The 15,106-nt window shown below is 39.9% G+C and overlaps 1 protein-coding gene across 1 annotated transcript in view; it reads left to right on the forward strand.

The window, feature by feature from the left end:
• ABCG8 (ATP binding cassette subfamily G member 8) overlaps nt 1-15,106 on the forward strand; it is a 37,089-nt gene that overhangs the window by 9,650 nt on the left and 12,333 nt on the right. Inside the window, exons 2-5 of the mRNA XM_061625402.1 lie at nt 1,806-1,916; nt 5,236-5,392; nt 9,272-9,510; nt 12,150-12,282. Coding sequence (XP_061481386.1) covers nt 1,812-1,916; nt 5,236-5,392; nt 9,272-9,510; nt 12,150-12,282 — 634 coding nt within the window. The 5' untranslated portion in view covers nt 1,806-1,811. The remainder of the gene's footprint in view (nt 1-1,805; nt 1,917-5,235; nt 5,393-9,271; nt 9,511-12,149; nt 12,283-15,106) is intronic.

Consider the following 15,106-nt stretch of genomic DNA (forward strand, 5'->3'; position numbering starts at 1 on the left):
ACGTACTAGTCACTGTATTGTTGCATTATGGGTTCTGACCGTGTTTCTATCTCCTTTTGCTTTCCTTCTCTCTTTAACCATTTTAAGAGTTTCTTCAGTCATCCATTGAGGTCTTTCTCTCTTTTTAACTAGAGGTATTGTCATTTTGCATTCTTTCCTGATCATGTCTCTGACTTCACTCCACAGTTCTTCTGGTTCTCTGTCAACTAAGTTTAAAGCCTCCAACCTGTTCCTTATTTGATCTTTATATTTTTCTGGGATGTTATTTAAATTGTATTTTGGCATTATGATTGCTTTGTTCTTCTTCTTCAGCTTTACTCCGATTTTCAATATGACCAGTTCATGATCTGTACCGCAGTCTGCATCTGGTCTTGTTTTTGCAGAAAGTATGAAACTTCTCCATCTTCTGCTACCAATTATATAATCAATTTGATTCCTATATTGACCATTTGGTGATGTCCACGTGTACAGTCATCTTTTCAGTTGCTCAAAAAATGTATTTGCAAGAAACAAATTATTGGCTTTACAGAATTCAATAAGGCTTTCTCCTGCTTCATTTCTGTCTCCTAAGCCCCATTTGCCCACAATTCCTGGTTCTTCTCTGTTCCCTACTTTTGCATTCCAGTCCCCCATGATTATCAGCACATCTTGTTTTGGTGTGTGATAAATTTCTTCCTGTACTTCTGCGTAAAATCTCTCCAATTCCTCTTCTTCTGCATTTGCCGTTGGAGCATAGACTTGGATGATTGTTATGTTAATAGGTTTCCTGTTTCATCTCATTGATGCCTGGGCTATAGCTCAGAAAAAAACATAGACAAGGAAGAGGGTAATTAAGTGTTGATTGATACATTTTTCTATACTTAATTGAAAGGCTCTGCTAAATGTCTTCTGTGTCAGCACAGGTGTTGTTCTACTAGTGTGTTGCATATTGATACAGAACTAGTCTCTGCAATTCATTGTACTGAGGCATGGTCATCTATCGGTCAAACTGTAATATCCATGATTTGACTGCTAATCCCTTTATATGGAGTCATCAGTGGGATTGCCACCAAACCGTTTCATGCTACGCCATTCCTGATTAAAAAGAAACACTCATAGCAGTGGCTCCAGGCAAAGTAGATCCAGTTTAAAGTATAAAGGAAATATGGAGTAGTGTTTCTTGTAATGTATTGTAAAGTGTGGAAGGCAGGCACATCTCCAAACATACCACAGCTACATGTTCAAAGGCCAGAGCCAGTCATGGCTTGGTGAGTCATGTCCCCAAATGTTTAGGAATATGTTGTACCTAGGGATGGGTAAGAATTTTGGTTCAGTTCATACTTCAAGCCAAATCTATCAAATGCACACTTTCCAAAACAATATGAGAACCAAAACACAGCGATCCTTAAAATCCACACTTTTTTGAATTTTGCAATGCTGTTCACTGCCCAACAATGTTGAAAAAATGAATATGTTAGGGGAAAGGGTGCATAAAAATGAATATATGAGTGAAAATAACACGCAACAATCCATTATATGATGAAAAATGGGTTGCAGAACTGTGTGCATTAGTCAAAATTGCCTACAAAAATGTGTTTATTAGGAGAAATTTGGGAGAACTGAATTTAAGATTGGAAAAATGAGAAGCTGAGAGAACCAAAATTGACAGATTTTTCCATCCCTGGTTGTACCTGCAAATATCATTGCTTCATAGGCTAGCATGACAAGCAGTTCTAGCAGGCAAATTTACATTTGCTGTCTTTCCCTTTGTTTTTTAAATTATTACAATTTTTAAGTAAATGACACAGTAGTTATAATTTCTGCAGGTAAAGATGAGATTCCAAGACAGCATTTTTTGCTCAGAAGATGACAACAGCCTTTATTTCACATACAGTGGCAAATCGAACATTCTAGAGGTCAGAGACCTCAACTACCAGGTAAAAAGTGTCACTTATTATGTTATATTGTAGGGTTAGTTAGAATGCTTGGGAATAAACTGCTTAAAATATTCAAGCTACTATAAAAAAAGCACTGAAGGCTAAAAATAAAAGGATGATTGAGTAATGTATTATAACTATTTCAGGGTATAACTAGTTCTACTTTGATTGAAAGAGGATGATGCTATATTAAAGGCAGAAGGATGAAAATGGCAAGGAAGAACAGTGAGATCAACAGAGGTAGGAAGAAGAGAGGCATGTGTGGTGAATATGTAAAGACTTACCATCACCTGTTCTAGAGGGAGCTATACTGGGGAGAAATGTGCCAGTTGTGCTGTAGCAAAATTGTGGTTCAGTATATAAAAATCAAGGGTAGGGATGGGGAAAAACTTTGTTTGCACTTCCTGAAACAATATGCAAACCAAAAAGTGCAGATTTCCTTCAAAATCCACATTTCTCTGGATTTTTTTATTCAGTTCCCCAGTTAAAAGATGTGTACAAAACTGCATACATAAGTGAAAAGTTCACACAAAAAATGAATATATTTAGGAAAATAATGTACAAAAATACATCCTATTATGGGGAAATTGCTTGCAAAAACTCGATTACTATAACATGCTTCATGTATCATTTCTCATCTGGAAAGTGCAACTAATATAGAATGCAGCAGCCATACTGCTTACAAGAGCAGATTACTGGCAACATGTTATCCCTCTGCTGAAAAAGCTGCACTGGTTGCCAATTTGCTACTGGATCAAGTTCATGGAACTTGTATTAATTCACAAAGCCCTAAATAACTTCGGTCCAAAAGACTACCTGACACCCTATGTTCCGTCTTGATCACTGAGATCTTTTGATGGGGCACTTTTGGTGGTTTACCATGCCCCTGAGGTTGGGTTGGCCTCTACTAGTGACCAAGCCTTTAATGTGACAGGTCCTGTCCTGTGGAACACCCTACCAATAGAGGTTCTGCAGGAAACCATCCCTCCTTTCTTTCAGGTGTCTCTTGAAAACTGAACGTTTCAGACAGGCCTTTTAACATGGTTTTTTCCCCCAACCAATACAGTATTTTATTGATGCTTTTATTATAGTTTTTAAATATGTTTTTATTGGTTTTTAAATGTTATTGTGTCTCTGCATGTTGTAAGCTACCTTGATGTAATTCTATGAAAAGTGCTGCTTATAAATACTTTCATAAATATATAAAATAAAATGGCACGTGCTAGGCAAAAGTGCATCCAAATATTTGTATATTGGGAGAAATGTGCATGAAAATGTATACAAATTTTCATTCAGACATATAAATTTAAAATATTGTAAAAGTATACAGAAATGGGGCAAACCAATCTTAAGACTGGAAAAATGAGAAACTGAAATTTATAGATTTGTTCATCCCTAATCAGGGGTGGTGTGTGGTGTAAGTTTAACATATCTCTCTTAGACCTTCTCATCAGTTTATAGCCCATTATAAATCATTGCACAAATGATTAACAGTTGATACATACCTACTCAGAAATAAGCTCCACTGAATTCAATGGAACTTACTCCCCAGTGAGTACGCAAATCCTGCAGACTCGTGTTCAGTGATGTTATGTAATTCTAGGGGTGCTGATTAAAGACAAAGGGTTGTATCCAAATTTAGCCATACTCAGAGTAGACCCATTAACATTAATACACATGACTAACTTAGGCCCATTAACTTCAGTGGGCCTACAATGAGTAGAATATAGCTCAATACAACCCTAAAAATGTTTATTTATGTATTTATTATTTGATTTATATCCCACCCTTCCTCCAAGCAGGAGCCCAGGGCAGCAACATTTAAATGTATTTGAATGTATCTCCTTTCTCATGTTGTTATTTATTTTATTTGTGTGTTTCATCCTGTTTCTGTAAACCACCTTGGACGCTCTGCAGAAGGGTGGTATATAAATTGTGACATACCTGGGGAGTCCTTAAGAGTTTTTACTCCCTCTGTATCTCACCTGGCACCCCCTGGGGATCACTAGGAAGACCAATTTAACTGGGTATCTCAGTGTCCCACCTTTATGGAAATGGAAATGGAGTGCCTTCAAGTCGATCCCAACTTATGGCAACCCTATGAATAGGTTTTTCATGGTAAGCGGTATTCACTAGGACTAAATAAAATAGAATAGCCCAATAGAATGTTAGGTGCTGATACCTACTGAATATAGTGCTGTAGGACTCTATTGTAGCTTGGCTGAAATGTCCAAGGCAAGGATGTAGGGTGAGATAATACAGATTGTTCAGAATCAGCAGTTTCCCTTCCTATCTTCCTGGCAGATGAACAGCAAGGATTTCATGGAACTTCACCAGCTTATTCCAGTTGAAGTCTCCTAGCACATGACGTGGCTAAGCATTTATAGATCTTTGTGAAATTTACACAATGGCCTAAACTGCATCAGAATGCTGGTAGGGGTGAAAGAAAAAAAACAAAGGTCAACCTTGTTTGCCCATTTAGGAAGGAAGACAAAGGAAGGATGGCAGGAAGGAACATTGGAGCCTTGGGATACAACCAAAGGTCAAATGTAATATAATAAAAATAAATTTTATAAAAATAAAAAATAGAGGCCTAATATTTGCCACTGCTCTTGCAGGTATTAGCCAACACACTGAAAGGTGGAAGCAAGTTTATTTCTTAGTAACAATTAGTTAGATTATTCCCTTATATCTCCACAACTAAAAAGGCTAGAAACGTACAGTGTATCAGAAGTAAGTCTTATTGAATTCAATGGGACTTACACTCAGGTAAGAATGTATAAGCTTGTATCCTTACTTTTTAACAAAATTAAAACTGAACATTCAATGTGGAGGATATTCCTGTGGCTATAACTCTGGACACCACACTTGAAATTTCACCTAGAAAGACACTGAGGTGGGATTTGAACTTATGTATTAAAATACTGTACAACAGCTCTAGACCTGTTAGAAGTTGGGCTCCTGCTGGGAGGAAGGTTGGGATATAATTCAGATAATAAATAAATAAATAAAATAATAAATAAGTTACACTGAGTTTCCCATTATTTTATTGGTGGGACTTTGTCCTTGGTAATATATTAGTAGATGAGCATTGAATGTGTTTTGTATTGTTCTTTGTTGTACATTTTTCTGGTTTTAAATTGCTTTTATGTGTCGTATTTTATTTTGTGAAGTTGGTTTGATACTTTTTCTGTATAAAGTGACTGATAAATATTATTTTGAAGCATTATTGCCCCTCTCTTCAGCTGAGAAATCTCCCAGGGCAATTGATAGAGATCAATCATCGTACTTCACAAAAGCACCATTTATCTTTCACTAGGTTAATATGGCCTCACAGATTCCCTGGTATGAGAAACTAGCGGAGCTGAAAACACCTTGGACATGTGGCATGGACCCTGATTCCCATGTAGTTGCAATACAAAATCTGAGTTTTAAAGTCAAAAGTGGGCAGATGCTGGCTCTCATAGAGAGCTCTGGTAAGAATTAAACCTGAAACCTGTTACTACAAGAATTAAACCTGCTACTGTAGCCACTCCATCTGGGCTAACCATAACTGTAGCTGAACTCTACAAGGCCAACCCACTAAGAAATGGTCTCTATGAGAAATGTTTCTATATAAACAGGTATTCTAAATCAAAGCGCTATGCACTTCAAAACAGCCCGAACTGATAGAAAGCTTGATATCATGCAGAAAAACATATTTTGCCATGATTTTTATACCCCCATCCCCGCCAAATCATTTCCTAAAATAGGAAATGTTTGTTTATTGTCAATATAATGCACAATCCAATTTTCCTGGTCTTGCATAACCAGGTTTGTGCAACCTCTACTGTGAAGCAAGCAAACACTTTGATAAGCAACATGCTCCAGCAGGATCCAACACTAATTTCTGCTGTAGGGTCCCATTTAAAATCATTTTCTACAGCAATCAGTGGTGGGTTGCTGGCTGTGGGAGCCACCATTAAAATTTCCCACAATGCTCAAGAGTGATACTATAACAGGGGCTCCTACTGGGAGGAAGGGCAGGATATAAATCTAATAAATAAATAAAATAAATAAATCATGAGAAATATATATGATGGCTTTCACATGACAAGCTGTTCTATATACTGTGTTTATCATATGGAGCACCATCGCACAGAGGCTGATTTCAGATATTCTAATGGCAAGCACAATATTGTTGTTATGTGCCTCCAAGTCGACTACGACTTATGGCAACCCTATCCCTATGAATCAGCGACCTCCAAGAGCATCTGTCATGAACCACCCTGTTCAGATCTTGTAAGTTCAGGTCTGTGGCTTCCTTTATGGAATCAATCCATCTCTTGTTTGGCCTTCCTCTTTTCTTCTCCCTTCTGTTTTTCCCAGCATTATTGTCTTTTCTAATGAATCATGTCTTCTCATTATGTGTCCAAAGTATGATAACCTCAGTTTCATCATTTTAGCTTCTAGTGATAGTTCTGGTTTAATTTGTTCCAACACCCAATTATTTGTCTTTTTTGCAGTCCATGGTATCTGCAAAGCTCTCCTCCAGCACCACATTTCAAATGAGTTGATTTTTCTCTTATCCGCCTTTTTCACTGTCCAATTTTCACATCCATACACAGAGATCGGGAATACCATGGTCTGAATGATCCTGCCTTTAGTGTTCAGTGATACATCATTGCATTTCAGGACTTTTCTAGTTCTCTCACAGCTGCCCTCCCCAGTCTTAGCCTTCTTCTGATTTCTTGACTATGATCTCCATTTTGGTTAATGACTGTGCTATTGATAATCCTTGACAAGTTCAATGTCCTCATTGTCAACTTTAAAGTTACATAACTCTTCTGTTGTCATTACTTTAGTCTTCTTGATGTTCAGCTGTAGTCCTGCTTTTGTGCTTTTCCTCTTTAACTTTCATCAACATTCAGCACAATATTATCCTTGGTCAAATACTTGACCATGTTTCCTTAACTTGTACTCACAGATTGCTACAGTTCAGGTCTTCTACATGTTCAAAGCAAAGGTGGCCCTACCATTAGGCAGAGTGAGGCAGCTACCTCAGTTGGCAGATGCTAGGGACAGGAAGTAGCAATGAAGTGCTGGAGGGCAGACAGAGCTTTATATGTCATGTAGCATGCCCTGCTGCCTAAGCTAATCTGCTTTCTTCAGGTTCAGTGGAGAACGCTATCTATCACCACTGATGAAGTAAGATTCAATTGCTGCCAGACTTACTGTCTTCTGTACAAAGAATGGGAGGAGGCATCATGTCCTTCATCTTGGGCAGCAAAAATTGGTCTGGCCCTGTCATGAGCTATGGTTGGAGTTCTGATGTTTCTGAGAATGAACTAGGAGAGGGGGGCAGCTGGGCTGAGGCATCTGGAGGGGAGGGAGAAGCTTCCCAGATAGAGGGGGGAAATCTTGAACAGACAACAGACTCGGTTCTCACGCACTCCCCCCCTAGGAATGTGCTGCCGTTACAGACAGAGAGGGAGGAGGAGGACCAAGGTCGTTCGGCTACAGAGAAGGGTAGAGAGAAATCGCCTGACGCGTTGGGCCCCCCCCCCACTTCCTACCATCCTTTCCGAATCAGAAGGGGAGGAGGCAGCCGCCCCCCCATCACCCCGCACCCGAAGACAGTTAAAACGGCGCCAAAGAAAAGAGGAGGGAAGGGGCGTAGATGTGGGCAGTTTGAGGCAGAGTGAGAGGATCAGGGCCCGAAAGCCCTGATAAGGGACGGGGAATGCTGGAAACTCTGTTCTATCAACTCTCTTCCATGCCGCGGGTTTTGGTTCGTGTTAAGAGTTCATGAGGCGGAGAAGCCTATGTCTGGAAATTACTCTAATAAAAACTGATTTGCTTTCATCAAGTGATTCTGTTCTTGACTCCCAACCCGGGCACAACAGGCCCTGGAAAAGTGCTGTTGTGCTGGCAAGTGCTTCTATGCACTTTCCAATGTTCTGGCACTAGTAAGAGTGTTTGCATGCAACATGGCACACAAAGTATGAAGGAAGCCAGGTGGCTAACATTATTATTTATGTTATTGCATATATTTATATACCGCTTAATACCAAAACACACACATACACACAAACAATAAAAATGAAAGAGTACAGTACCAGATGAAACATTAAATCTCCAAAAGCAAAAACATAAGCACTTGAGAAAAGCCTGCTGGATCAGACCAATGGCCCATCTAGTCCAGCATCCTGTTCTCACAGTAGCCACCCAGATGCCCATGGTAATGTTTTGGAATGTGGTTGTATTAGAGTATATATAGTAAGGAGAGAGAGAGGAGGGGTGCAAGTGAGTTAGTGTGTTGGGGAATGCTGTGTGCTGATTGGCTGAGTGAATGGGAGATGGCGTGTTTATCTGTGTGTGAGAGAGTTGTCAGGACAGAGATCTTGAGGGAGAGAGGGCTGGAGTTTGAGGGAGGTGGGTAGGATAGGTAGGATTGTATTCTTATTCTCAGAGGAGATTATGACAAGTGTAACATAAATGAAACCAAAGAACATCATCTTGTAACCACACACTATCTTGTAACCACACAATATTTCGGAACCTAAATATTGAATAAACATGATTACGTTTATTCCATCTGTTAACTAAATAAAATCCATTTGTTTTAACCCACACCTGATTCTTGCTACATAGATCAAGTCTTATTGTGGATGCTGATAAAGCTACCATGGTAGCTTGGCATAAGGTAAACAAGGGAGGATACAGTTATTGATGGTGGCAGTAAAATACCCAGTAAAGAGAAAGAGTTACTGGTATCAAAAGAACAACCCATAACTGGGATCTTTAGAGACTAGAAAGTAGCAAGAGGGGTTGAGGCTTATTGTTGCCATGGCAGTTTATAAGCAAAGGCTGGGGGCAAGAAACAAGGTCTCTAGAAACAACTTTGCTTTACTCTTATTGTGTGATCAAAGTTGGAGTGTGGGCAGGGGAGATATGACATAGTCCAATATAGAGCTTGGAAAAGTTACTTTTTTGAACTTCAACTCCCATCGGCCCCAGCCAGCATGGCCAGTGGATTGGGCTGATGGGACTTGTAGTTCAAAAAAGTAACTTTTCCAAGCTCAGATGACACTGGCTACCCCTGTTCTTGTGTTTGCATGCTTCACCATAAGTGTTTTTACTCCCCTCATCCATGTTCTCCTTTTAGTGTAAATAAGGTAACCCATCCCAACCCTGCTTTATATTTGAACAGATCAGAAAATGTGGATGAAAGTCACGTGGCTGTCTGGTTATATCAAATGAGACCCATAGATTCATTTTATTTCTGGGGGGGAAATGGATCTTCTTTGGGGTGAAGAGCCTAACATAATTGTTCTCCCATAGGTATTTAACATTTAAATCTGTTCTATTTCCAGCGTGTGGAAAGACATCTTTGTTTGATGTGATTACATGTATAGACCATGGAGGCAAAATTACGTCAGGTGAAATCTTAGTAAATGGAAAACCCTGCACTCGCCAGTTGGCAAAGAAAAGCATTGCCCACGTACAGCAAGACAACAGACTACTACCCAACCTGACAGTCAGAGAAACATTATTGTTCGTTGCAAAACTGCGTCTCCCCAATATGTTTTCAGATTCACAAAGAGAAAAAAGGGTAATTAGAATAAAAATTAACTTGTCAAGAATGTATTTAGTAACATTAGCTAAATGGCTGTATGAGTTGTTTGGATAAAGAAAAGCTCATCTGAATGTGATTATTTGTCTTTTTAAATCAATGATGGAGCATGTTTTACCTCATATCTCCTGTTTCTGGGTGGCTTGTGATTTTGCTTTGTTTTGTGCTCTTTGATGGAAAAATATGACACTAGCACATTGTCATGCCAAGTGCATATCTAACTCTGGAAAACGATGCGAAGGAAAACAAATGGAAAATCAACTTGATATAAAAGTTGTGTTTTTGAAATGTAAATGGCTACTGACTATGTAGGATATACCAGTGGTTCCCAAACCATTTTTCCCCATGAGCCACTTGAAAATTTAAATTCACTGCTATAATCCTGCAAGCATTGTAAACTCTGCAAGCATTGCCTGTGATAGATACTTCCCAAACCTTTTTCCCCCATGGACCACTTGAAAATTGCCGATGGTCTTGGTGGACCACTTAAAATCATAGGATCGTAGAGTTGGAAGGGGCTTATAAGGCCATCGAGTCCAACCCCCTGCTAAATGCAGGAATCCAACTTAAAGCATACCCGACAGGTGGCTGTCCAGCTGCCTCTTGAATGCCTCCAGTTAGGAAGTTTTTCCTGATGTTACAGCCAAATTCTGGCTTCCTGTAAGTTGAGCCCATTATTCTGTGTCCTGCACTCTGGGACGATCAAGAAGAAATCCTGACCCTCCTCTGTGTGGCAACCTTTCAAGTACTTGAAGAGTGCTATCCTGTCTCCCCTCAGTCTTTTCTTCTCCAGGCTAAACACTTAATGATTTTTTCTCTCAGTTGTAGCAACTGTAGTGTGCTGTGTTAGATACTGTATGGTTTTTCATTGTACTTGTATCACTTCTTTTATTTCTTATACTTATTGAATTCCATAGAATTCAAATTGTAAGGCAATAAAATACAGTATAAGAAATAAAAGAAGCAATTAAAATATAATTAAAATCAATGTGAATACTGAATGTGGACATGCCACGGACCACCTGAATGAAACTTGCAGACCACTGGTAGTCCACAGGCCACAGTTTGGGAATCCCTGAGACAGACAATGGAAATCAGCCCTAGTAATGTTGGTGCTAGAGGCAGAAACTCCAAGGTGGCTTCCACACTTTTAGCACTGCTGAGTAATTGCTTTCCCAAAATTAGCTGGAAGCAAAATTACAAGCTTAAGGAGACCCCTGCTGGGTCAGTCCAAAGGCCAATCCAGTCCAGTATCCCATTTCCCACAATGGTAAACCAGATGCCTATAGGAAGCCCTGCACACAATAGCCCTCTCCACTGGTATACAGAGGCACATTTCCAATATTAAAATGGTGTTGCCACACAGCACTTAATATAGCCAGAAGTGGCTTGCTGGCCAGGTGTGGGGAGCCATTACACTAGCTTGCCAGGAGGTAGGTCACTGTTGTTTACTGGGAGGCAGAAGGGGAGGGTCACAACATTGGGAAGGTCAGTGTCGTGGAAACACACTGGCAGGAATGCCGGATTGGCTCTGATGGTACATTTGCACCACATCGACCACTTCACCTCTCCCCTTCTCTTTCCCAGTAAGCAACAATGACCCAACTGCCAGGAAGCTAAAATAGCAGCTGTGCCATACCCAGCAAGCTACTTCTGAATATTATATAATACAGCAATGCCTTTTCCATAAAATTGCTACCTGTTCAGAGTGCTTAGGTGATCAGTGATACAATGCCCTTTAATTAGTCAGTTTGTGTTCCCTGGATGGGAAAAGAAAGAAAGAAAGAAATAATGCAAAGGAAATTATTATTAAGTTCCACCTTCTACTGGGGAGCAGAAGCTAAATAATTAGCAACTAGAGGCAACTGATCACTAATCCCCCAGGTTCCCTGCACAAGAAGAAATAAAATGCATAGAACTTGCAAATAAGAGGCTTTTAATTAGAGAAAGAGTGGCCCTCAAATGTATCAGTAGTATCTCGCCTGTGTATTGACACTGGACTGATTGGTGCTGCAATGTCATGGTCCACTCCCTTCCATAAATTGTTAGAAATCGGGTGTGAAATCATGAGTTGCTAGAAATCATCAGCTGCTGGCAACTGTAGGAGGGGAGAGCGCTCTTGTGCTCAGATCCTGCTTGCAGGTTTCCCACAGACATCTGGCTGGCCACTGTGAGAACAAGATGCTGGACTAATAGGCCACTGGCCTGATCTAGCAGACTCTTCTTATGGGTGCAAATACAAAGGAAGACAACACCAAAAACACTAGAATGCAATCACCTGACATGACACCATATGGATTCTCCATAAAAAGTGAATAGATGGCAATTGTAGAAGCTGCGAAAGCAACCCAAATGGCATCATCTCCCACTAATTAAAATGGGTATACTGGGCCAATGTTTATACTCTTAAGTGCATCATATGGGAAGTTCTCAAGTGCGAGCTCTGTTGAAAGGAACAGGCGTTACACAAGACAACCATAATGTTAATGGCACCCCTAATCTGTCATTTTATTTGAGGTACCTGCTCCTATTGTGTTTCACAAAAGAGTAACTGAATATATATTGCATGTGATCTCTGAATTAATGTAATACTAATACTGAGCTCTTTCATTCTTCAGGTAGAAGATGTTATAGCAGAACTGAGACTGCGGCAATGTGCAAATACAAGGGTGGGGAATGAATACATCCGAGGTGTTTCTGGGGGAGAGAGAAGAAGAGTGAGCATTGGGCTCCAGCTGTTATGGAATCCTGGTAAGAATGTCCAGAGGCATCTCTGCCATACTTCTTTCCCAGGGTTCTAGTTTGGCATTTAGTGCTATAGCTGTGGGTGACTATGGATGACTCCACATGATGTTCTCCTTTAATTTTTGAGTGCGTGCAGTCACATGAGGAGCTGGTAATCTGTAGCATCTGACCACACAGCGTGGTATGTTTTACCATGTCTTCATTACTCTCAATTTTCAGAGAGGTATGGTACATGTAAGTTGCTCTACAAATGGTTCTCAATTTCCACATTAAATTTGCAAGTGGCCACATCATAAATAGTCATTTGTGAACAGTAATACCCATTTGGCACTTCTTCTCACCCACCCCCCCGGAACTGAAAGGGTATATGTGTTGAATTTTCAAAAGGAGGAGGCCTAGGAAGTGAGCACCCTTCCCCTGGGTGAATGTGGGATTTATTTATTAAATGTATTAGTCGCTTTTCTTCATAAAAAGCACCCAAAGTGACACACAATAAAAAAATTAAAACTAATATAAAACTATCACAAAGAATTTTTTAAAACACACACAATACATGGATAAGATGGTGGAACAACCCATCCCCTAAAAGAGGCTAAATGTTAAAAGCCCTCCAAAAACCCTTCAAAAAATTAAGAGCCGAATGCCTGGGAGAAGAGGAATTTCTTTTGGCACCTAAAAATAGATAACAATGGCACCAGTGTGCCTCTCTGGGGACAGTGTTCCATAAGCAGGGGGCCACCACTGAGATGGTCCGTTCTCGAATTACCATCCTCTGCACCTCCCTCGGAAGAGGCATGCTAAATGCAGGTTGGTTCATATGCAGAAAGCAGAGCTTGGAAAAGTTACTTTTTAAAACTGCAACTCCCATCAGCCCCAACCAGCATGGCTACTGGATTGGGCTGATGGGAGCTGTAGTTCAAAAAAGTAACTTTTCCAAGCTCTGGCGGAAAGGCAAGCCTTGAAGTATTGGGATCCTGAGCTGTATAAAGCTTTAAAGGTCAAAACCAGCACTTTGAATTGAGCCTGGAAACTTACTGGTAGCCGATGCAGTTGTGCCAGAGTTCGGATCACAGCACCATAACATAAAGAAAAAGATGTTTCACAGTCATTACCATTTTATTAGGTCAAAATTATGTTTTCATGTCACACAACAAGCTATAGTCAGGTATAGCTATATACTTCTTGGCTGCTTGTAATTTGACACAACTCTGTTGCCGAACTTGTTGGATGCAGCGCAATTCATCTCTGAGCTCTTTTTCTGCATCCACTGATTTTGTTCCTTCAGTTTATATACTGAATTATATTCAAATGGACAAGCACAATGTGAGTTCTGGCTCAGATTCTTTTGGTAGATGTCTGGGACAAAAAAGATTCCTCTAGAATAGCAGGGCTAAACGCAATGACTCAGAAGTGCTAAAAGCAACCTTGGAGTTTCTGCCTCAGGCACCAGCATTACTAGGGCTGGTCCTATCGTCTCTCCCAGGGATTCCCAAACTGTGGTCTGTAGACTACCAATGGTCTGCAAGCTTCATTTAGGTGGTCCATGGCATGTCCATATTAAATATGCAATACTTGCTTTATTTCTTTTTTAAAAAAAAATAAGCATTATTGAAAATTAAAAATACAAACAGATACATCTTATTCATCGTATTTGGGTACAAAGCAAACAAACAAACAAACAAACCACTTTATTATTGTTGTTGTTATTATTAATAATAATAATAATGATGATGATGATGATGAAAAATTTACTCAGATGAATAAATATGTTTACATATTAAAATAAATAAAAGCAAAGAAAATAATTTGTAAGGGTACTTATTTTCCAAATACATGTGCTTCATTTGTTTTCTGCTTGCTCCAGACATCTGTACTGGTTCTCTACTGCAAGGCAGTATCAGGGAGAAATAATCTTCAGGGGAGAAATGAGAGAGAGGAGGAAGAGAGATTTGCTCCCACCTGCTCCTTTGAGGTTCCAGATCGGTGTCTCCAGGCCAAATGTACTTGCAGCTACGGATGGAAAGGTCTGTCACTTTTGGTTCTCTCAGTTTCTCATTTTTCCAATCTTAAATTTAGTCCTTCACATTTCTGCAGCAATTTGAGATTTTTTTTCAAATCCTCATGAAAATTATCCAGTTTTAGTGTGAATTTCTCCAAATAAACACATTTTTGCAAGCAAGTTCTTGCAATTTTTTGTATGTTTTTGTGTGTGTATATATTCATTTTTGTGTACAATTTTCCCTAACATTTGCCCATTTGCATTTTTGTAAACAGTGTTTGCTTGGCGAACTCATGCAAATTTTGAATAAGTGTGAGTTTCAAAAGATGGCTGTGTTTCAGTTCTCATATCTCATTTCAAGATTCAAACCGAATTGAATTTCTCGCCCATCCCTACAACCTGCCTGTATCTACCTTAGGGCAGGTGCAAGACATTTGTTGCCTGAGCTGAAGGACGACTGCCTCATTCTGCCTAATGGCAGGGCTGGCCCTGATCTGCCTTATCCCAGTGCAAGCCACTCTGGGTAGTTACCACAGAAGTATATTTGTCACAGAAAGGAAGAAGCCCAATTTGGGCATTCCCCCACATCTGATTGCATGTGGAAGAAAGCAGGACTGCACTTATTGGCCTTGCTCCTATCATTGTGTCCTCTGAGACATACCCCAATCCGACCATCTATTGAGGCAGGATGTTCTGTTGAGGCAGGATGATCTGAAGAAGGGAGCCTGCTTTAAGTGTGTAAGCAGTGTGCTTTAAGTGTGTGTGATCTCACAGAGCTGGAATTAACGCAGGGGGGCTACACATGTAGAACAAGCTTCCCTCTTCAAACCT

The sequence above is a fragment of the Rhineura floridana genome, chromosome 4 (assembly GCF_030035675.1).
Source record: "Rhineura floridana isolate rRhiFlo1 chromosome 4, rRhiFlo1.hap2, whole genome shotgun sequence".
NCBI lineage: Eukaryota > Metazoa > Chordata > Lepidosauria > Squamata > Rhineuridae > Rhineura > Rhineura floridana.